The 23936-nt window shown below is 46.6% G+C and overlaps 1 protein-coding gene across 1 annotated transcript; it reads right to left on the minus strand.

Moving 5' to 3' along the window:
• Nucleotides 1–438: 438 nt before the first annotated feature.
• On the minus strand, nt 439–22001 carry LOC146186055 (uncharacterized). The gene is made up of 11 exons (XM_084607983.1): nt 21669–22001; nt 21121–21478; nt 19627–19670; nt 17792–17874; nt 15042–15200; nt 13597–13659; nt 12304–12461; nt 11054–11133; nt 9630–9864; nt 3397–3463; nt 439–698 (listed from the first exon to the last, which is right to left on the minus strand). Exons 1-11 carry the CDS (start codon nt 21999–22001, stop codon nt 497–499), a joined length of 1782 nt encoding a protein of 593 aa, XP_084464109.1. The 3' UTR covers nt 439–496.
• Nucleotides 22002–23936: the final 1935 nt, after the last annotated feature.

Genomic DNA, 23936 nt, shown 5'->3' on the forward strand with positions numbered 1-23936 from the left:
AACCACGATAAACTTTCTAACGTGAGATTCATCAAAAGCTAGCTGTTTGCGATGGTAAATATAAACGTTTCTGTGGAGTCAACCAGAGATTGTGACGTCACTGTGCATTACTCGAGACGTCCCTGCAAGCTCACTAGTCAAAATGGCGTACTACACCAAAACAAAATATCAGTGGTGCGGAACAGAGCAGTTCCCACTTCACAGCTGTCGTTGTCATTGAAGCCAAGCAGAAATCCCGCATATGACAATGATAATCAAACAAATATACGATAGTCATGCCTTACAGTGGTGGTAATCCGAGTGATCTCAACGGTTTATAGTGGACCGCAGTAATGGCGTTACGATTTGTCTGCTCTCAGACACACTCTTACCTGGTGGTGAATGTAGTATAAAGACGCAGGCAAAATAAAACAAGAGTTAGCTCATGCAATAGGCGAAAGTAGGAAAGTTTAATACAGCCACTAGGGGGCGAAAGAATGTGTGCCCAGCGAGCGGGTCAGAGGCCCAGCGTGGCAGCGAACTCTAGTGCGCAGTTGCACTGCTGCAGGCGTGCCTGCCAGGACAGCAGCTCCTCAAAGACGGCGCGCTCGGCACGGGCGCGTGGCTCGGGAACTTCGGCACGCAGCTTGTTGGCCACGCAGTCTAGCACCGCGCCGAGCCACATCACGTTGCCGTAGAAGCGCGGTGCGTCGTGGTCGCTGCATGATATGCAAAGTAGGGCAGCACCTGAGCCCCTGGGCTTAGTACAGGTGCACGGAAAAGTTTTCGGAACACAAAAATTAAAACAAAGCCCAATTACCGGGCAGTGTAAGTATGCAGCCATAAATTAAAGAGTGTGTCTTAGACTGCCCTGCGCAACTTCGGAATACACAGGCTGCACCCCTAAGCGGTGAGGAAAAATATTTTTCGTGGTTTCGATGCTCCGAAATCCTTTTGGCACCAGTACGTATAGTATAATTTCTCTGTTTCCCAACACTTCGATGTTTTTTTGGATGACACAAGCTCTATGTTCCAAACATGGATTTGAAGCAAATCGCTCCGCCGCGGGCCAAAGCCTTCAAACAGCAGACCAGAGCGCGTCATACATTGCAATAATCGGTTTGGATTTAGCAACTCTACGACAGATTTTTGTTTTCTTCGAAGATACAAAGCAACACTCCGGTCGTCATCGACTGGGATTAAATAGCTTACGATAGCTTACGAGAAAAGAACATTCGCCCCAATTCTCGTACTCTCGGCTGGTCTACCAAGCACATTTCCAACTCCTTAACCCGAGGGATTGCGACCGCCTGGATAGAGTGAATAGAGAAGCCATGCGAATTATCAGCCTTCTTCGCTTAACGCTCATTCCTGCGCTGCAAGCGGAAGCTCAAGTGAACTCTATCGATCAACACCTGGATTAGCGTCGTAATGCCTGTTCCGTGGAGCTTGGCGGTACCCTAGCAGCAGCTGCTCTGGCTCATTGCTGTTCACTTATATGCTACTTCTACCGTTACAAAACGATTCTCCTCCTAGGCAGCAATCCGAGGTCTCAGAGTGCAGGCTACTGAATCGCACGTGCGATCATCGCGTTTATTGTCACACGAGGACCCTGCTCTATCTGCTCACCCGATGGCGGAATTCAAGCTGTCGTCTACACAAGCAGGGAAGATAGTTTTGCTCACTGGTCTTGCTTCCCTCGTTGTCAAATGCACTACTTAGAAGACGCACTTGCGTTTGAGCAGTATGTCTTGTTCTCTCGAGCTTCCCAAATAGCGCCTTTGACAATTATGATCACCAACTGGCCCCCATATTAGCCTTGCTTAGCCCTCTCTTAAGTATCCCCCACAAGCACCTCTTTCTTCGTAGAACACTGTGGGTAAACAGTCTTCAATGACTACACGACCAATTCAAGAACTTGGAAAATCGGCTCTGCAGCTGTTACTGCACTGCAGCCACAGCTTCCCTATAGACTCCATCAAACATTTCCAGCACTGCTCCCTCCCCTCTTCCCACCTCCACCACGGACACAACTCTGGATTATTTTTTGCAACCTTGCTCCAGACTTCGGATTGCGAGGGAGTGACACAGGTTATCTCGAAACATCCACTGCCGCGCGCTTCGACTCACCTTACAGACCCTATAGTAGTTGGCGAACTGCAAAGGTGCAATCGCTAACCATCGTAATCCACCATGGTTTTCCCGCTGACTATTTGTCAAGAAGACTGAGCAGCTCAAGTCACATTTTACTCCTTTCTGGCTTAAAGACTAGCTCGGATTCGTTAGCTCCGTATAATTAAATCACAGTGGCCATGAAGCTAGAGCAGCAATGTAGCAGCTCTCCTAAATATATCACACGCAAAAGGTGGTCCGGATGCGCAAAAATCCCCAGACTTCAGTGCAGGCAATGCGCTGACAGAATGTGGCCTTTAACAAAGGCAATACTAATGACGGCAAAGGCTAAATGCTATCGGGGTAGGAGTAGTTGCTCAGCTGTTGCCGTAGCCTGCGCCGCACAAAATTCTCTGGGTGCAGTTTACCATTCATGTGAGCATACTGAGCGCTGAGCGCCGAAGTTTCACCTAAAGCAGCCCACATTTACTTCACATTTTAAGGCGAAAGCCTTTATTGCCTCATCGTTGTCGCCAGCAAAAGTGTCACGCTTTTGCGGCGGCTCGGTTGGTCGAGACAGGATGACGTCATGGAGGTCTCGACCAATCACAGAGCACCACCACAGTATGCACGAATGCGTGCCTTATATGGCCGTATGCCAATCAATAATCAATCAATAATAATGACTAATTATTAACTAAGCACTGGTTACTAATTAATTACTAATTAATGCATAAACTATTTATTTCGACTAATTAGTAACATTTACGTAAGTAATCAATAATTATTTGCATATTATTACCACTAAGTACTAATTACTGGTTACTAATTATTGTCTGCTTAATTATAATGGCTAATTAGTGATAGTTGCGTAAATAATAAGCAATTACTGATTAATACCACGCACCCGGTAAAAATCAACCAAACAACCGTAAACGTAGAACAACTGCGAAGATACAAGAAGCGCTATCTCGTCGCAGAATTCGCTGAATAAATGCACTCGCAGAATGTGAAAGAGTAATCGCTCGCTTTACTCGTAGCAGCATTCATCGCTACATGCGCAACAGACGCGTAGCAGAATGCAGCACTCAGGCTTTCGCCTTTCATCACTTTAGTCGCCAAAGTGTCCTCGAATTTTGTATGTATTCAGCTAGGTCAAATATTTAGGAAATCCCCCAAGGTGAAGTAGATTTCTAATAATAATTCTGCTAATGTTATCGTTACCATGCGGTCAAATCCTCGCGCTGTTGAACGACCACACCCATACGCTTCATAACCAATCCGTTACAAACTATTTAAAGGTACCTGCAGACGGATGAAGGGCTGCCGGTCGCATTCTCCCGACACACAAAGTTGCCGTCTTCCTCGTCCTCTGAAGAGAATAAGTTTTGAAGGAAAGAGGGAGAAGCGAATTATAATTGAATAAACCACGCGGTAAAAGATTCACTGCATATCTGTCCTTTAATGTGCAGCGACCGCTCCATCAAAATGGGGATCTGGGAAGCCCGAAGCACTGTTATGTGTCATTCACAGCTTTGAAGTGCTAAATTCCCTTATGGCATATTCCAATCAGGGATACGAGGAAGCCGTCTCGCCACGCAAACCGAGACGAATATTTTCATTGGCGATTTAGATTCGAACCCTGAGTTCATCGTATGTGTCCTAGCACCGCGATGAATTTGATAATTAATTCTGATTTAAAGATATGCTAAGGATCATCTATTGGGTTTCGCACTTCACGGCGGGTGCGCTAACGCTTCAGAGTACCGCCAGCGCGGACTGAGCTTAACAAAAATCGGCTGGCGCTTCCCTTACCTTTTCCACGCTGCATAATCAGAAAGAAGACCCGTGAATAACGCACTAAAACTTCCTAGCCCAACTCTGCCCACCGATCATTGTCAGAGGTGGGCCTACAACGCTAAACTGGTCAAGCTGACCAAGGACAAGGCCAGCTTGCCTTAATGCAGTTTAGTCTCGGACAATTTGCAGCATCTGACGTGTTTGCCGAAAAATAGCGTCCCTCCGACTGGGGCCCGAAGGACTTGACTGCAAAAGTCTCATTAAACTGACTCAGTGACTCCGATGCGATTTCCGGCAGCGCGCCCGTCCGCCAGAAGACGAAGGCAGTGTATTGCCACACTGCCCATGGTGCGATCTTGTCTCCTCTTTCAGGAACCAATTGGGCCCGAATACTCTCAGTACTCTTTTTTTTTTTTCATATATCTTAGCAGAGAAATGCGCTAGAATTGACAAGCAATGTCGACTGTATATCTGATCTCCAATTTGGGCAAGAAACGAGAGTTTTGACTAAGCGGCAGTCATTGATTTTCTAATCCTATTTCTAACTAAGAAAATACTTAGCAATAGTTTTTTTTATATTTAAAGTGCATTTCATACTGTGAAAATTAGCACACAATCACGAATTACAGTCGCTCTAAGGAACTCCAAGCACAATTATAAAACAATCTCACCGCTACGCGTAATTGATAGAAATCCAAAGTGTCACGTAAGAAGTCTGCGCCTAAATGTGCAGCCAACATGCAGTGTGTCACGAAATATGCACCAAGGACTAGCTTTGCGTATAGTCTGTGTGCACTTTTTTCCACTTTATTGGCTCTTTCTTTTACAAGTATGTTATAAGCAATCAGCTGTCAGATTCTGTCGTTCTCAGCGCCGACCACGATTGGCTTTGTAGTGACGACATTCCCTTTGTACTGCGACACCGTTATCAGTGTCACTATATTCGCTCTTATGGTACCAAGTGCCGAAAACTTGGCGCTTGCTTAGGTAACACAGTGTCAATGTTTTCGGCACGCTTCTGCGCATACGCAGCTGGTGTAGTCTGGTTTCAAGAAGTGGAAGCTGGCAGCAGTGTGCAGAAAAAAAAAATATATACATTGCAATTGGGGCATTGCCTTACTTTGGGGCAGTGTTCACAACAGAGCGCCGTTGTATAGCTAGAATGAATGTGTTCGCGCCACATGTCTACATACACCTCTCCAAATACATTGTTGACGCTGTGCCTGGCAAGTTTAATACTCGACTTGTGTCTTCTGATACAAGAAAGACTCTGAAGGCGTAGGCATCCAGGTTTAACCGATGCATCAGTCATCTTCCGTCACAAACCTAAGTCACAGACCTGGTCAGATTAAAAACTTTGCCCTTTTAAGCAGAATTCACTTGCAGAACTAACTTGTAAACATTGTAACCCATAAGCATTGGTGTACAGATTTCATACTCTATAGATACCTGGTGAGTCGCGACTCGCCGCCGTAATGAAGAGCCTTCCTTTACGAACGCAAATCTGGTCATGACGCGCTGACCGCTGCGCCGACGATGGAGGCGACTGCCGAGTGGAAAAAGCTACATGATTACTGTTAACGCATATCTTCCTAGTGGGTCAGTGAAGTGCAAAGTTCCCCGGGAACATTTGGAGAGCAGCCATTCGTTAGCACTGTTGGAATTTTATTGGCATTTTGTTGGAAACGTTTCTTTTTTCTTTTTTTTTTGTAGTTTTAGTTTCGAACCGCCCGACGTTATGGCATCTCCGCAATACAGGGTTGCCACGACTGCCACCTGCTAAACCTGATAGTGAATAGCGTTTATACCAACCTCGTTCTACATTTACGAACAAGGGTAACGAACAGCCACTGGCATCAAGGAAAGCATAAAGTGAAAGATTTGCTATCCTCGTCGAGTCAAGGTCATCGGCGCAGTAAATTTGACCTTAGGTGCGGCGCGAGAGGCTGACGCCGCCCACTTCTTCGCAAGTGCGGCGCGCGGAGCCGGTGGCGCTCGCTTCTGCTTCTGCTTCGCTTCTACTTCGCACACTTGTTGCTTCGTCTTCATCACATACCTAACAAAACTTTCGTCGTACCGGTACATAGTTCCACAAGTGTACAGCATTGTCTCACACAATGCCAGACAGCCTTCCAGTCACTTGCCTACCCTTTCCCTCCACCACCACCGCTGCCCATCTGGTTCACCTGCTGGGACCTCCATCTTCAAAATTCCTTTGATACCTTCGTGTCGTCTAGATCCGGCTGTGGTGTCCTTGACGTTTTCAGATAGCCATTGAGAAATCGGAATAGCTGGAGCTTTAGCCCAGTCGGCTAAGGCTCCACCGGCATGTGGTTGTTTTGTCGTCTGCTTTCTATTCTATTGCCTCAATGATTACGTTATTATTTCGCATTTGACAACACCAAAAAATCTCCTGTGTTTTCCTTGGTGTCAGCACCGGTTGGCTTCCTTTGTACCTAATAATGAGCCCCTCAATTTCTCTATATTCGTTTGCTAATCGTTCTTAATTTGCTAGACAAACAGCATGATTTGCCGTAAGATTTCGGCAGGCATAATTTAGTTAAGGTGCTAGAGAATAAAAGGTTAAGAGAGAGGTTTTGATTATGAATGCTACGCCGATAACTATTTAAGGTTATTGAATCAACTGACAACCGTAGTTACTCAGATGTAATGAGATTCGCTTTCTAGCTATGACGTGAAAAGTTTAGCTGTGAAATAAACTTCAAACATTACATTGTAATCTATGCTTCCTACCGCTCGCTTGTGTTGGAAGAATCGTTCGTTTATAATATAAAGTCGCTCCGATGCAAGCGCGCAGAGAATTTGACATTAAAGTAGAGGAGAAACCAGTTTTAAAGGAAGATCAAATAAGAATCTTAGGACAATTCGTTCAGAGGAATGGATATAATGATAGGACAATCAAAATTCTAGAGGGATTTGCCACGAAATTCCTTGGAATACTTAGAAGTGTCACGCTGAAAGGACGAGTCCTGGAGGAAAGAAACTTGCTTAGACTAACCTAAGCATACGTAATAAGCTGCGTGAGCTATGCAGTGCCTTCCTTAATTATCAGGTCAGAGCAGTAGAGGAAACTAGACTCACTTGTTCGATGGTGCATAAAGAGGGACCTGGCATTACTAATTAGTACTTCTACAGAGAAGCTCCTCTCTATGGAAGTGCAGTACCTGGGACTAAATAGCGGAGGCTGTCAGAATTTCGCAGTTTGGAAGATTAAGCCCAACGACCACGGGCAGAGTGATCCTCAAAATTGTAGGCCTGCAAACAGATAGTGAACTGCAAGGCAGGTCATGCATCCCGCAGAACTGCCGAGACAATTTAATCATTCCCCACTCCCTCGTAGCATGCATCCCACATTCAACACGGAGAGAAGGGAGAAGAGAGCAGATGCATTAATCAGACGCTTCGATTCGACGGAAAGCAACTCGGTTGAGTGCGTGGATGCGGCAAGAGGCAGATAGGGTGCAGCAGTTGCCTCGGCGGTCGACGGCCGAGGTGTGCACGTATCGGCCGCCACCATTAGACGCCGCAACACGCAAACAGCTGAAGAAGTTGCGTCGATAGCGCTCACTTGCGTTGGAATGGAAGCCGCTTTCATCATTATCGATAGCAAAACAGCCATCTGGAATTTTGGAAAGGGTACGATCACGCCGAAATTTGCAAGGATCCTGGCTAATAGCCGGATAAACAGAAAAATTAGCCTAATTTGGACTCCCGCACATGCGTTCGTTCCTCGTAACGAGGCTGCCCACGAGTTAGCCCAAGCTCTCTACTTCCGGGTAATTGTGGAGCCACCCGACTGCCGGGATATAGACGAGCGTCTGCAAAATTATTCGGAGATCGTGGAAAATTATAGGTTAACCATGAGACTGATGCTACCACCAGATAAAAATATAAGCAATAAAGAGGCAGTTGCATGGCGGCGCCTGCAAGCTGGAAACTTTGTAAAGACAGTCTAGGCATATCATGTCCAGATTAATAATAGACAAGACGATAAGTGCCAGCATTGTGGGGCGAGAGGGATCCGTGACCACATAATCTGGGAATGTGCTAGCTCATCGGGGGCTAAAGCAAATATAAATTGTAGAGAAGCCTGACAATCCCTGCTGCGGAGCGAGGTCCCTGTCCCACAGCAAGAGACCATCTACCTGGCGGAAGCCGATAAGAGCCAAGGCTTCTTTGCCTGCTTTTTATCGCGGAGGTCCCGGCCCCCGTCCCCTTGGCCTGCATGCTAGAGGCGGGGAGTAGGGGGCCTCCTAATCTGATGGAACAATAAAGTTGTTATCAATCAAAAAATCAACTATAATCTGTACTTCATTAACGCGAATATTACAACCTTTTTTAGCTCCCGGCTTGAGGAAAACAGTCGTGTGACACTTGCGCTTCCACGCCTTCCGTCCTTTCGTAAGAAGTAATAAACTCCTCTAAAATGAAACGCCGCTAACATGCATAGACAGCATCCCGAAGTTAGTTGCCGATGCACAGATAGGTAGCTACATTGCATTGTGTTCTCGATTTTTTCTCTCTACTGGGCACATTCACAATGTGCTTTCAGCCGTTAGATAAAATAATGGGAATTTTTACTGCACGACCTACCGGGACAAAAACAAATTGTTGTGGTTTAACTCTGGTTAATCCTAACTAAATAGCGATAGCAACAGCGGAAGCTTCATTTGCCTGCTACATTATTCCCCTGTCACGCCCTATCAGTGTAAGGTGCTACATTAATGGGGGCACTTAAGCTTATCCTTTAAGAGTATGCCGCGAGAGCGTAAGTTACCAGCCTTCTTCTTCTTCTTCTTGTTATTCTTTTTGCTCTTTTCTTCTTTTACTTTCTTTCTTCTTCTTCTTGTTCTTAATCGCCTTGTGACGTCATGACCTGTCGTGACGGTACATCGCGCGCCCCTTGTCGAACACAATCCGCATTTTATTCAACGCAATAAAGTTCACCGCCGTTCTATAATTTGTCTACAGGAAAGGAAAAGCGCAGTATCTGTCACTCGCGGAATGTCGCTGTCATTCTCACTGTAAATAAGGGGAATTATGAAGAGCGTTTCACGATCCGGGGCGTGGCGCAGTGGTGAGGCGCTGGGCTGGGGATCCAAGGGATGGAGGTTCGATTCACCTGGTGGGAGTCATGGTTTATTAATTTATTAAGTATCATCGCCGCAAAAGCTCCTCCTCCTCCTCCTCGGCTGTTCAAGCGTGACGTCCGCGTGGGGACGGCTCGAAACCTGGCGCAGTATTGCTATCGCAATAGAAAAATAATCGCGAGACTGCTCGTGCTCCTCCGCTGCGGAGCGCCATTCCAGAAACACGCAATTCTTAACGTGGGCAGTTATAGGTACAGATATGAAATTCGACACAGAAATATCCTGCGAATATAATGTGCAATGTCCTCATGTCGTACAGCTGAGGCTATCATGGACAGGTGAGCCGAATGCATCGAGGCAGGTCAATGACCTAGACTGATCGTCTGGCCGTTCGACTGCTGTACTGCAGGACTTTACAGCTTCCTCGCTCGGTTTACTTGATTGATTGATTGATTGATTGATTGATTGATTGATTGATTGATTGATTGATTGATTGATTGATTGATTGATTGATTGATTGATTGATTGATTTTTACTACTTATTGAATATTTGGAGGCACCTGGAATATAGTGCCACAGGCTCGAGTGTGAAGACGCTCGTATACACTAGTCTTGGTAGAATCAAACCTGCATCGACGGCAAACGACATGGCGCCGGCCAGCTGCGCCTTCAGGCCGGCGCAGTCCACGCACAGCGGAGCCCTGTCTGGCAGGCGGTACTCGAGGCTCGCCTCATCGGTGACGGCCACCAGCAGCTTGTCGCAGTCCACGCCCGTATGCCGAAAGCCCAGTGCGCGCTCAGCCACGGCCACGCAGCACGAGGCCTGCACGAATAGGCTGCGGCCCTGCACCGAGCTGCGAAGCTGCACAGGGGAGTCGAGCATTCCTCAGGATAGGGCACAGACGCAGATGAAATATGAGACAAAAGCGCTTCAGTTGTTTGGTGCTCCTTTATGTAGTGGACTTCCCGCGCTGGTTTAGTGGTGCAGTTCGGTCGCTGATTGCCGGGTGGGTACCATTTCCGTGGGGCTGAAGTGTGATTTACGGAGGACATAACTACCGCTTGAGTAACCGCAGGCCGTCGCCCGCGATTATGTCCAATACAGCCTGTCTCGTATCCACTGTGCAGCTCCTCACATGCCACATATCACGTACTTTTCAGCTGCGCAGCGACATTAGTGAAAACTGTCTAAGTTATCTGTCGTTTTTGCATCTAGTTGTTACTTCGTTAGTCACTGTCTTCTGCGTAAAGACGTTCAGCGTTATCATTCCATAGGCACCACATGGCACCTAAGCCAGAACAGTCGGCATTGGCGAAACAAATGAGCGTGTACATCCCGAAATGACCGGTAATCGCTGAGGGGATGAGTGCAGCACCGCCATTACAGTAGTCACAGCCACCTTGAAAGTAGCTGCTCTAACCCGGCGGCCAGTCATACGCACGTCAGCACAAGTTATGCATGTCAGTAACTGCAGGCACGCACTCGGTGCAGGCGGTGGCTCCGGACGCAACGAGGTCAAAATGTCTGCCTCTCAAGAAAAACTTACTTTTCTTCCTCAAGCCGATGCGAATCGACCAGCGAAATTTTATAACAGCAAGTGCTCGAGAGAGGTAGATGTGCTTAACTTGAACGCATGTTTTCACATTTGCCAACACGTCTTCCAATGTAGGTAAGTTTTAGTGGCATACTATGTTGCCCTGCAAAGACCGGAAAGCGTGGCGTGACATGGTCCATAGGGTCACGAAGAGTCGGACACGACTGAACGCCTGAACTGAACTGAGATGTTGCCCTGCACCACATGCACTCCTACCACGATGGCACATGGGCGCCGGCAGTGAAGTGCGTTTGCACAGTGCTCTTAAGGGAAGGGAAGCCTACGTACACCGTGACTCTGGAATATCATGCACGTTTCCGCGTGCTTTTGGAGAGCGCTGATATACAGCGCAAGTAAGAAATGCAACAAGAGAACGGCTGAAAAGACTTTCTTCAACATGGGGGCTTCGATGAAAATATACACAACTGCACAAAATACTCAATGCACCGCACTCACCGTGATACGCGAGAGAGGCTTTCCGGCGTAAGGCTGCTCGAACACAATGAAGTGCCTAGTTAAGCAGCACTGATTTGTGCCTGGAAAGCAAGAATACAAAAAAAAGCCTATAAATGTATACTTGCAAAACTTCAGGGCGCGGCGTGAAACAATATCTGGATGGAAATTTGGAGAAAAAAAAAAGACAAGAAGTTAGTAAAGGTTATATTATTGCGGAGAAGATCGGCAGTGGCGCGAGAGGAGCCCTCGCGCAAGGCCAGACATTAAATCATCGGTCATCCTGTCACCATGTTGTGCCGGCTCTTTGCTTGTCACAACGTAACAATATAAATACAAGAACATTTGCGCCGACTGCTAATAGATTCTGAGACCAAGATGCGAAGAATTAACATTGCGGCTTCCCTCCGACTACAGACTATCCATTTCGGTGTTGTTTCGGAACTCGAAATACTGAGCTGCGTCAAAACGTCCGTGTCTATGGCCAAAATCAACCCAAAGCATTCGAAACAATGTCCCCCTTCCTTTCACATCCTCCTTCACCCCGTCCCTCAAGAAGACAGGGTTGGGGTATCCCCTCAGAATGGGAACGTCACTGCTCCTTCCATTTCTAAATAAGCGAACCCGCTCAATAATCACTATGAGCACGTATGAAACCTCCCGTGAACGAGGCATTCGACGTCTGCATAGCCGATACCGCCTTCAGAAAGCACACGTGACTTTCCTGCGAATATTGGTCTTGCCGTCGGCGTTCTCCCTCAGCAGACGAGAAGTAAAGCTTTTGCTTTAAGTGGGAAAGCCGTCCTAGATTCACAATCATAAATACATCGCAGATAACCTACGACAGACGCCCTCTATTATTCACACCTATCTTGATAGCTATAGAAAACTGGGCGTATCTGTTATGGCTGACCACCTTATAATGGCGCAACGGAACAGTCTCAAACAAGTGGAAAACAGTATTGCCGAGTCTTCGTTAATATGCCGATGTCACCCTCAGGTTAGCACAGGCCAATATCGACCACTCAGTCACAATGCGACGGACACAGCAAGCGAATAGGCACGCATGCTCTGTGTTCTGCTGGTTTTTTGTTTTCCTTGAGGAATAACTTTCTCACTTCTTTGACGACTTCCGAATTACGCCGTGAGGAAAGAAATGAGAGGGGGAGTGAAATAAGTGGCTCTGTAGTGCACAGTTCCGGTATAGTCTACACCATCTACGTGCAGGACACGAGTAAGAGGTGGGTGTATACCCTTCCATCGGCGAAAAGCCGCGAGCATATCGGTGGCATGTGCGCTGCCCGTACCAGCCATCTCGGAGGCAAGACTCTCGGCCAGGGACTCTCGGGATCCAAGGCCACGGTCGCTGCGCAGCAGCCACTTAGGAAACTGGTCGAACACGCAGGCAACCCTGCACGAGCCAGAATAGGCGCTGCAGAGCGGCAAGACACAGTGCAGGGGAAATATGGACATTAGTCGAAGAAAGCAAGGAAGCAGATTAGATAGGAGTCCCGAAGAGAGTTTACCACGGCCAACCACAACAGTTGCTCGTTGACATTTAGATTTCAAACGCACAGCGCAACGGACGAAGTACAAACGAGTAGAGGGGAACAGCGCTGTTCCTGTCTACTCGCTTGTCATTCGTCTGTTACGTTGTGTGTTCAAGTGATGTTGAACCACCTAGCTCAATTCTCCGTATTATTGACAGATTAATGGACAGAGAATATACACTGCCTTACAAGGTCGCTGGCACCCCAGTCTTTCTATCAATGCATATCAACCTATCATGCAACCCTGCACTAATGCCTGCAAGGGCGCTTTAGGTATGTAAATAAATAAAATCACTTTAAGTAGTATATATACCCTGGAGATATTTTGGAGCCGCACCTAAGAGTATCCTTCATAACAGCAGTGCGGCGCGCTGGAACTATACGAATGCGTTTCGGGCACGGCAACCTGTAGCGGACATCGCTGTGGTGGTGGTGGTTGATCGGGCTTGTTGGTGCTCAACTGACTTCATGGGGAGGAAAAAAAATTCGAACACGGACACAAATACATGTTTTTTGACTCAGCATATTTCATTGCTATTAGCACCGCCACGCTGCAAACGTGACGGATGTGTACAGCGTGTGCGCTTCAAGGACGAAATGAGCCGAAAGTAGCGTCCGTCTACGCTTATAAGCCCTTCTATGTCCGACTTTTCGCGTTTCACTGTACCGAGGCCACTTTTACGTTCGGTCCAGCCATAGGCTATCCAGGGATAATTTCTCCCTAGGTCACGTGACGTTACACGGTAGGATGTCATTGGGTCACTGCAATTACTAGCCCGAATGATTGGAAATATACAACTGCAGTCATCACCCGTGCTTGTAAAATGTCAGATAACTGAGTCAGCCCAGATATCATTATAAGGCTATTAAAATTGCCCAGAATAGCAGGCCATAGAACAAGCGGGAAAGCAAATGGCTAGAAGTGACTTCTGGAAAATTGCTTAGGCTACGGCGAAGGAACAATCTGCAGCTAGAAAACGAAAAAATATATCTAACCGTTCGACCTCGATGAAGTTGGGGGTCTTGTAGCGGGTCCCATGCCTCAGCGAGTTCAGCTTGCTGAAAAGTGAAGAAAGCACGTGGCCACCACAACTGAAGGTTATCCAATGCGCTATAGGGAACCTGCAATAAAGTTTGCTGTATCGATTGCCGCGCCGTAAAACACAGCCTAGCGAGAAGAGCAAATACTTCACAGGCGCTCCCGTAGGGCGTTTTCACGCCACCCGCATGCGCTTTAAGGAATCAGATTGCACGCACTGCCGAACTCCTGCATGGCGTGCCACAGATAACTGGGCTACGTCGCGAGCGTCTGGGCAGGACGTTGTCTGCAACACGCGTATCTATGTATAATGCTGCAAAATATAGTCGGTCGTTTATCGCGAACCAAGTGGCTAACAGCAGCAGTTTTTATGCACGCTGTGGAACAATTACAGCGCCACCTAGGCAGTGCAGGTTCCGTATACCTTCAGTGAAGGGCCAGCTTTATGCGAATTCAGTACTCACAGCAAAACAAAAAAGTATCAGTGACGACACGCAGAAGGAAACAAGGACTTGCTTAGACGCCGTTATGTGCTTACGACTAGACTGTAGAGTGACATATTAAATACTGAAGTTCTTCCCGACGAATTATTTTATTATTCTCAATCGACGCATGACAGACTTTCAAAAAACTTTTTTTGCTGTCCTTGAATGTGCGCGCGAAGACAATCGTACTGGAAAATGTTTATGCTATTTGTAACGCTGACCATGTGCCTGAGTTTAGTGTTCCTAATTTATTTTTCCCACAGCTAGTACTTCATCCAGTGCCTTCTGTGATGAAAATTCACTGCCGCGTAGCGACTATGCTGCAGAAAAATTCGGGGAGCACTTTGTCGATCTAAAGTGCGCAGAGGCGAAAGCCCATTGCGCAATTATGACATCACTGAGCGTGCGCACGAGAAGACTGCGCATGTGCAGTGCGTGCGTTTAAGATGACCTAAGCTTACTAATTATCATTAATAAAGTATTATATTGTTATTATAATTATTATCAACTAATTAACTAATCAGCCATGGCTAATTAAAAATGATGATTGGCTACACAAGTCATTATCGTTAACTAATGTTCATACACCTATATTACTACACCATTGATTGATCAACTAGTACTGAAACCATCCTAATCCTTCTGAGATGACATACCCACTCTGGCTATACATGAACATGCTGTACGTAGCAATGCGGCACGTTCCATCAAGTTCGGACATAAGACAATGCGGCACTTTCGACCCCAACCACATCGAGCCGCACCCGTCGCTCCTTCAACATCAGGGTTGTGCGCATGCGTACTGACACTCTGCTGTTCCTAGAACTAATAGGACCACCCTATCATAAATATTGCTAATAAATGCGGTCAATACATATATTGAGCATTTTAAGTTCAAGTAAGCGTTGTCAGCTCACAAGCAGCACTCTATGGCGGCGGCGATGCGGCCCACTTGTTGCTCGGTGAACTCCCCGATGATGGGCATGATCTTGAGCACTCTCCTCTTCATCAGGGAGGCCACTTGAAAGATTTCGCTGTGGCGGCCGTGAGCAAGCCACTTGGAGCTTTCTTGACTCCTACATTTTAAGCCAGGCGTCAGACCTTCGTGCTTATAGCTCCCAACCGTGGAATCCAGAATTGAACGAGGTCCTATCGAGAAACATGTACTAGCCTGGTAACAGCTATCTTCTAATAGGCGGAAAAGAAAAGTAGAGCAACTGAAGGTGCTTTGGCGCTGGTACTGTGTTATGATTTATTGGCACAGGTTGTACAACTGTACATATTTGTTACAGCGTTAATAGGGTTTAAGGTTCAGACGTGAGCAATGAGTGATGTTAATCCATTATATCTCAAACAAAGTTGCTGCATGTTTTTGAATGCACACAGGACCGTAGCACAAAGCCTAAAGAAAGCACAGAGGAACAACTGTTCAACCTACGGGTGCATTTTTTTTTTCTTTACTCAGGAAAGCACTCATATTCCGGAAATAGGGTGCGATGAACGCTGACGAACGAACCCTTTGCTCGGCATTGGCGAGGATATAGCCACTGAGAAACCGCAGCGGGTCACTCACTTCGGCTTGGGCGGCCATGCTGGCACTTACAAGCACCTCTAACTACGAAAGTAGCGCAGCTGCACTAATACTTACCACCAATGCAGGAAATAATGTCGCAGCCACTCACCCCCGGTGAGAAAGAATGTTTACAAAAGACTCGAATGTTGGTGCACACCCTGCCTGATAACAAAAACATTATCTCTGGTAACAGCACCGGAAATGGTACCACATCCACAGATCCGACATCACTCTACACGATTGTTGGACATTGCAATGAGTGAAAGTAGCCCTTAAAATAATGACGCCCGTCTGAGAGCGTCATTCAAAACATGAGTCGCACCCCTTAACCTTTCAATAGTGGCATGTTCTATCATTATGCCATTATCTCGAACACTATTTACGTGCAGCTACTAAATTGCGGTTTCTAAAATGAATTTCACCATTTTTAATACAACTCTGTACGAAACCAGACAATGTCTTCATACTAGTAGTATTGCCAACAATAGCGGACTTCACATAAGTAAACTGGGTGAGAGTGCTATCTAAGCATTACAGGGGTGGATTTACGTATACATACGTGGATAAATGCGAAAGCATTGCGACTTCCGTGCCTATAGTTCAGCTATGGGCTCTGCGTTTTCTTGCTTTGCTTAGCACCGTTGCTTTAGTTCATGTTTCTATTGGTCAAATTTGGGCGAAGTCAAATTTCAGGGGGTCAGGAAGCCAAATTTTGTAGGTCTTTCACCAAAGTTTTGAGGCCACCACTGAATTGGTCATACTCGAATTAGGTTAGACACCAATTTTGGTCCAATTCTCACGAGGTCAAAATTTGGGGTAAAGGGGTACAAACTTTGGGGGTGGTCCATCTGGATTTGGAAGTCACCACTGAAGTGGTCAATAGGTTAAACATCAATTTTGGTCAAATTCTGACGCGTTCAAATTCTGGGGGTCCCGGGGCCAAATTTAGAGGCCTCCATTGAATCAGCCATACTCTTTGGATTGGATACCAACTTCAGTACCATTATATTAATTACCCTGCAATAGATGACTGTCAGTTCGTGCGGACACAGTCTGATGACAGGCTCTGTCAACACACACTGCCGACGCTCTCTGGCGACGCTCTCTGAAGACGCGCTCTACCCACGCATGAGCCAAGAAAGGCCTTAGCCGTTATGTTAAATATTTCACATGTGCACCTTCCTTATTGCAGAGAGGCGCCTCATTGTACTCGGTAAAAATGCGTATTCAACCGTAGTATTAGACGCATGTGACTTGATCTATGTTACTAACTTCGCAACTGTTCCGTGCTGTTATGTGTCCTCTCCCACTTATTTTTATCATCAAAAGCCACGCCCGGCTCCGCGCCAATCTTCTTTTCGCATTCTTCCCTCCCTCTTCCAATTTGGCTATAGAAGCCAAGCCGCTGAATTAGCGTCTACCTTTTGCAGCGATTGTTTACATGAGTTCGCTTGCCCGGCGCTGCCGCCTGGCCGTTCGCTGCACTCTACTTTTGAAAAATGTGTCTCGCAACGCAATAGAGCAACAGGCTCGTTCTCTTAGCGCGCTAGAAAGAAACCTTTGGACCAAATACTGTACGTAGCCGCACCCGCACACCCACGTAGGTAGGCGAAGAGGTGCAAGATATATAGCCGACTAACCGTGTGCCAAGGAATAGCGGCTGCGCATCTTCTTTCCACTTTTCAAGCGAAATTTACACAGTGCCGCGGCTCTTGGTAAAATATCAATTATGAACTATTATCAATGGATACAGCTGTTACTAACGTCCAACTTAAACTCACTCGCGACGTATAAGGTAAGGCACTCAATCATTGGTTAGTCAAACCTTCTTCCCATCATTTCTTTCCCGTCGTCTATTATTTCTGACACCGCGATCTGGAAGGCACCACGTCTTACTCTAAAACTCTTCCTCAACGTTGCTGAAAGTCGCCGCTCAAGTATGAGCTATATCAAGCCGTAATGTAGAGCCGCCAATTGCAGCCTTTTCTATTCGGAAACCCGATTCACAAGTCTTATTCACGACCCCAATAACTCGACATAACATTTGGCACTAGTAACTGTTTCGAAGTGGTACAGATGCCAGATCGAGCTCACCCGTTGGGCAGGAAGGCGAGGAAGGTAAGCGGCGCGCACTGATTGCAAAGGTCCAGCAGCCGACTCGGGAACACCTCGATGGGCTGGGAAGACATGCAACGTTAGAGAACGGCACAGAAATTCTAGAAAACGAGATTCAAACTCATGTTTCTTTCAGCTTGTGTCCAAGGCTTTCAGAAAAAAAAAATAAGATAGGGTCGAAACTGCGGTCATGAACGCGATGCTATAGACGGATACGATATATCGATCCTCCGCCCCCTTTATAAGCGCACAGCACCATTAACGAAAACGCTTGTTGTTACCTAAACAAACAGCTAACCATAAAACAAAATTATATGCACGGAAGTTTTTGTCTCTCGCATGTTTAATAATTATAAGGCAGTGCACCAGGAAATACATAAACAGGAAGGGTGCTTTCTGGTGAGCTGCCTCATAATCAATGGCATACCAACTAGCCCAATTATCCGCTTTACTGAATGTTTACAACGCAAACACTGAAATGCTGGTTTAGCCCGACCGACTGCTATCGTTCCGTGCAATAAAACAGAAGCCTGCATTCGGTGGGCTGTTCCCCGCTGCTGTTTTCTTTTCGTTGAAAGCAATAATTTCGTTCTCTATCAGCATAATACAGCATAACACTAGAACAAAATCAGCGCGTATACTGCTGTTTGTCATGTCGAAACATTGTTGAACAAGATTCCGTATGTTACTGCCGAGAGGGAAATGGTGGTACCACAAAAAATAATGTAGCCTGAAAGTAAAAAAAAAAAAAAAAAAAAAAAAAGAAAAAAAAAACCTTTGTGGGCTTTTGTGTAATTCATTAGTTACAGGATTAGGCAAATCGACACCAAGTAGATGTGAGCGTGCGTACGCATCGCTCACTGCGTTGCCTGCGCTATAATCGCGTCAAAATGCGACACATTTTAGTTGGCAGTGCCGTAGTGTCTTTTAAATGCAGGGCACAAAGCAGTGTGATCGCGTGACAAGAAGTGACGTGCGCGCAGAATTTTTTTTTAAAAAAAAAGCTTTTATCAGGAATTGTTGACAAGAGTAGTTGCGTTGCCAGCCATCACCCCCCCCCCCTTTTTTTTTTTGTTTTTCAAAAACAAGAACTATACATACAAGAAAATGTGAAAGCTAAGCTTAACCAATTTAAGAATGCCCGTCTTTGCGCTGTAACGAACGTCTACTGCATAGTGTTAAGCTTAGCTGCTTAAAAATTGCCGAATCATTTTAAAAACAAGAACTAGTTAAGTTGTTGCTTAAACTTGGATGTGTGGGCGAGCCTGAAATAAAAGCGAACGTGACGATTTAACGCGAGCTCTCCCGTCGAACTGAAAGATCTCTGCGAGCAAGCAGCTTGCCGCTCATTGTTCGATGCATCCCGTAGAGAAGCCCTCAACTTAAGACAGTCTCTTTTGAAGATAACAGGATCCACTACGTAGCTCGACATAGCAATAGTGGACAGATGTCCAAAATGTGTAGATGTGGCTATGTTCGCCGTTCTCACTTGCCCAAGGATATTGCGGAGGACATGAAAGATTCACGTCTTCGACTCCAAAACGACATTATTTCGTCCCCTTATATTACGTTTCTAAGACAGAAATGCATTTTCTATCTCAGTGCATGCATGGTCTAAATATCCGTTTACGTTACCAATATTTAATTCCTCACAATTAACTGTTCATTGTTCAATAACTGCATTATACATTGCCATGAAAGTTGTCACCAAACGCTTTATTTATTGCATGCGCAGACCTCATGCCCCTCATGTCCAATAGGGAGTTACATGCGTCGTTAACTTCAGGTGCATTAAATACTCATGTTGCTCTCACCCGCTTTAAGCCTTGTTTGGTGTTGGCGACGTCCTCAATGATGTCTGGAAGTATACCGAGAAGAAAAGAGTAGTAAACATTGAGCCCAATCACATTTTTCTGTCTTCGCTAGCGCCTCTCAAGAAACGTTTCCCACATGTACAAACTACTGGCGAGCTTGCCTGTTATATGGCTACGCGTAATCATCGCGGAAACACACGTATAAGGTCGTCCAGAAATCATCTCCAGTTGATTTGAAAAATCAGAAATATTTAAGGCAGTTGGGAACTGCAAAACTGCACATTTTGTTTATACATGGACGAGAACAACCTTATATAATCAGTGTGTGTTGTCATTAGTTGTCAGCGCTGCCAGATACAATAAATAGTGCACTATGTAACCAGTGGTGTTTAAAAAGATTGGGACCGTCGGGATACAGGTGGAATGTGTTACAGTGTACGCCGCATCAGAGGTGAGTATACATTCGCAACAAAAGTTGTTTAAGCCAGGACGTTGCTACTGTTCTTTACACGCCCCATTATCAATAAGGAGAACAAAAAACGACCCTGTTAGAAATGCCTCGAAATATTGTGTTGCGAAGCCCAAGCTTTTCTCTCCAGTAAGTTATATTTCGACATAAAAAGTCAATCGCTACTACGGAGAGGTAGCAGAGGCCATATTTCAGAGGAATATTGTACTTGTGGGTGGGCTGTGTTAATAATGTGCTTTTATGAAGTAAAACCATACCAAGCAAATAAGAAATAGGGCGTCATCTCGGGTTGTATCTTTCAAAACATTTCTCCGCGATCCGTTCTACCCCCATATCATTGATTGTGGTAGAGATATGCGGAGCTCCTCTCAGCTAAAGCTGGTCTGAGAGGCGTCTTAGTAGAGGGCTCCTGACTACTTTGTACAATCCGCGTTCATTAACTATCAACTGCTGCGCAGGCATCGCACAGAAGTATTCGTGCAGCTCCAGAGGAACCGAAATGGAGAAGCCGGGGCCGGTACCGAATGCCGAATCCATAGCCTTGCGATTAGAAGCTGAACTTCATCGTGTGTGTGTGTGTGTGTGTAGGGGGGGGGGGGGGCGTGGAGTACTCGCGCACGCCCTCCTGGGCAAGCCTAGAAAGGCCTCCACCCATTTCTGCACTCCCTTCCGGAAAACTAGATTCAACACAAAATTATATTCACAGATGCTGTAGAAAACTATCACACCAAAGCAGAACATACAACTTATACCAGCGAACTCTGATTTGTCAAATCCCATCGTATGATCGCTCGTGCACTTTCTTTTGTCTGATTTGTGCTCTGAAAAGGTAACAAAGATGAAATTCGTTTTAAAAAAACTCGGCCCGGAAAGTTTCACGGCTTCTGCGAAAGATGTTTCCTTTAGCGTCCGCGATTTTGGTTACAAACATGGAAGCAAATCTGATCAAAGGAAGGAGGCTTTAAGGGCACCCTTGTTCATATAATAAGCATCGCTTTGGAACACTAAACTCAGTTTAAACGTACCGTCCGGAAGCGACCAGCTGGTCGACCACGTGCCGTCGCTGACCTCGGACGGAGCGCCACGAGCCGAACAAGGCCTAGGTACATCATCCTTCCGTGGCGTTGTGGTGTCCACCTCATCATTTACTAAACTGGCTTGCTCATCCATGTCACCGTCAGTACTGCGGCGCCCCTGCAGCTCTCCGCAGCCGCCATCAGCCAGGAGCGGACGCCGGTCAAGTAGCGGGTAAGACTCGCTGAACTGCTTCCACGACTCGTCTTCCACCCAGCTTGACCGGCGCTTGTCCCCGTATACGGTCACTAACGTGAACACGAGTATGAATCCCGCGAGAACGAGAGAGCACGTGATGTAGACCAGCACCTGCAAGCGGTGTCGTCCTGTACTATATGCGATTCTAAGACGCAACATGAAGGGGTCAAGTCCTAGTCTCTGAATGATTGAGTGTCAGGGTCAGGCGGCGACATATATTACATGAGTCATTGCCAATAATATGGGAAACGTAGATTAAAGCCGCTTCTACACCACGTCAGTGACGCACATATACACATACCTGGTGACCCCGAATATATTCCCGGAGAAATCCTGGAGCATGCTTCTCGGCAGCGTGTCCCATGTCGCTGGCAGCGACAGTGTCGGGAGAATGGCTTTCGTCATGGAGTGCCGCCCTGCTGGGCTTGTTCAGTCGATGCGCAAGCACCGGAACCACGTGTCCGCTGGTATTACCGCCCTCCAACACATGGACTTCCTGGGCGCGTTGCTGTCTCCGCAGCCCCAGTGCCCGGTAACTGACGTTACCTTCGAGATCGGCAGGTCTTGTCATGGCCCCTGGTAGAGCGAGCACCGCCAGAGGCTGCTGCGATGCGCTAAAGCTGAGGTGACTCATGTTCGCAAGCAAGAACAGTAATGCAAGCGGCGGTGACGCGGCAGATCCCATCTTGCACGGGTATCTAACCGCCTTTTAAAAATAACAATCCTCTGAGGAATGAACGAAGGCTGGTTAGTCGAGCGTGAACATAATGGAACGTTCAGCGGCAGCAACGACTCTCGTGACAGGAACAGCACGTGTAGGGTAGCACGAGGTCCTCTTGCCGTCTTTCTCTTCTTTCTGCTTTCTCCCAGACTGAGAATAACTGAGAATAATAAGACAGGTAACTGTTCCGTAGAGAGCCAAAAGCACGCAATTACACCAGAAATTACACGTTAAGGATTATTAACAACAGCATGAACATACAAAGTGTCCCAGCTACGACGGAGAAGCATGTGTCAAAGACCGAAGCCTTCTTCCGTACTGAAATCGCTTAAGTGTTGTTAGGATTTATATAAAGTGCTGGATAATATTTTTCCACCTTCCTCAGCAATTAGTCGGCTTTACTGAATTAACGTTTTCAATATGGTTTTGCCCCGCCGCGGTTGCTCAGTGGTTAGGCCGCTCAATATCTGAATCCAAGGACGAGAGACCAAATTACGTGATAACCTGACCGCGGCGGCCGCTTTTTGATGGAGGTGAGAAGCGAAGTGCCCGTGTTCTGTGCGTAGTCAGAGCGGGTTAGAGAACGCCAGTGGTCAAAATTTCCGGAGCCCTCCACGACGGCGTTTCTCGGCCTGAATCGTCTTGGAACGTTGAACCCTACAAACCAAACCAAATGAAGATAGCTTTAAACACTCGGGAATTAATAGGAAAGTTGTCGAGCGCCACGAAAACGTTCCGTCGCAGATGTTTCCGACGTGGTAGTCAGCCTTAACGCAGTCCTTTTTGTTCTGTAAAGAAATGAACACCCGCGAAGTTCAAGAAAACCAAGTGACAGCGTTCTCCTTGCGCAAAAATTCACCTCGAATACGGCGCTCTCATCGGCGCCTTCTGTGCCTTCTACTCTGCCCACAACAAGAACTTAGCTCTGGTGGTCCCGAGAGGATCGTACAGTCGGCTGCAATCGAGGGGCCGGAAAAGCGCGTATAGTCGGCAACCGCTAACGCCACTCATCTGCCCTAGGGGGGCTGGGTACCGCATCGGGTGCCCGAATATAAAGCCCCCGGAAGCAAGTGGCCGTGGCCCTTTGACAGTGCACGAAATGAGCCTGCAGCACGGTTTTTCGGTTTAGTTTGTCTTCTGCTTCGCAATTTGTCGATTTGTCCTTTTCAACTGTTCACGAAAAACGTATACAGCTCTTTTAGTCGATAATCCGTCGCAGCTTTCCAGTTACACCAGTTTCGAATCGGGTGTTGTCGGAAATGTTCCGAACATGGCATTGATCGATAATGGATTATTGAAGTTTAATACTAAAGCGCCCCGCCGGGGTGGCGCAGTGGTTACGGCGCTCGACTACTGTTCCCAAGGACGCGGGATCGAATCCCGGCCTCGGCGGCTGCTTTTCGATGGAGGCGAAAAGCAAGGTGCCCGTGTGCTGTACGATGTCAGTGCACGTTAAAGAACCCCAGGTGGTCGAAATTTCCGGAGTCCTCCACTACGGCGTCTCTCATAGCCTGAGTTGCTTTGGGACGTTAAACCCCACAAACCAAACCAAACCAATACTAAAGCCATAATTGATTGATGAATCATCAGCAGTTTAATATAAATGTTATATCGTTATAAAAATTAAAAATTTTAAATGAACAAATAAAATAAACATAACAGATGAAAAGTTGTACAAACTACGAAGTACTGAGTCACTGCATCGCAGTCCACCGTAGCCGAAAAAACGAAATGGTGAGCCCTCGTGTCACAGTCCATCATAACTTAAAAATTGAAGGTGATTAGTGAAAGTGCCATTGTACATCGCACCGAATGTGTTGAGTGACTGCTTCGTGTCCAGCGTAGCTA

This window comes from Amblyomma maculatum, chromosome 6, assembly GCF_055883805.1.
Source record: "Amblyomma maculatum isolate TAMU_Amacu chromosome 6, ASM5588380v1, whole genome shotgun sequence".
NCBI lineage: Eukaryota > Metazoa > Arthropoda > Arachnida > Ixodida > Ixodidae > Amblyomma > Amblyomma maculatum.

Bases quoted from the DNA above. Each gene is read 5' to 3' on its own strand.
- LOC146186055 (XM_084607983.1), bottom strand. From the start codon at position 22,001: ATGAGTCACCTCAGCTTTAGCGCATCGCAGCAGCCTCTGGCGGTGCTC. The intron at 13,660-15,041 runs GTGAGCTGACAA...TTCACTTTTCAG, and splicing joins GCCGCCATAGAGTGCTGCTT to CAAGCTGAACTCGCTGAGGC. The intron at 12,462-13,596 runs GTTAGATATATT...TGGCTCGTGCAG, and splicing joins AACTTCATCGAGGTCGAACG to GGTTGCCTGCGTGTTCGACC.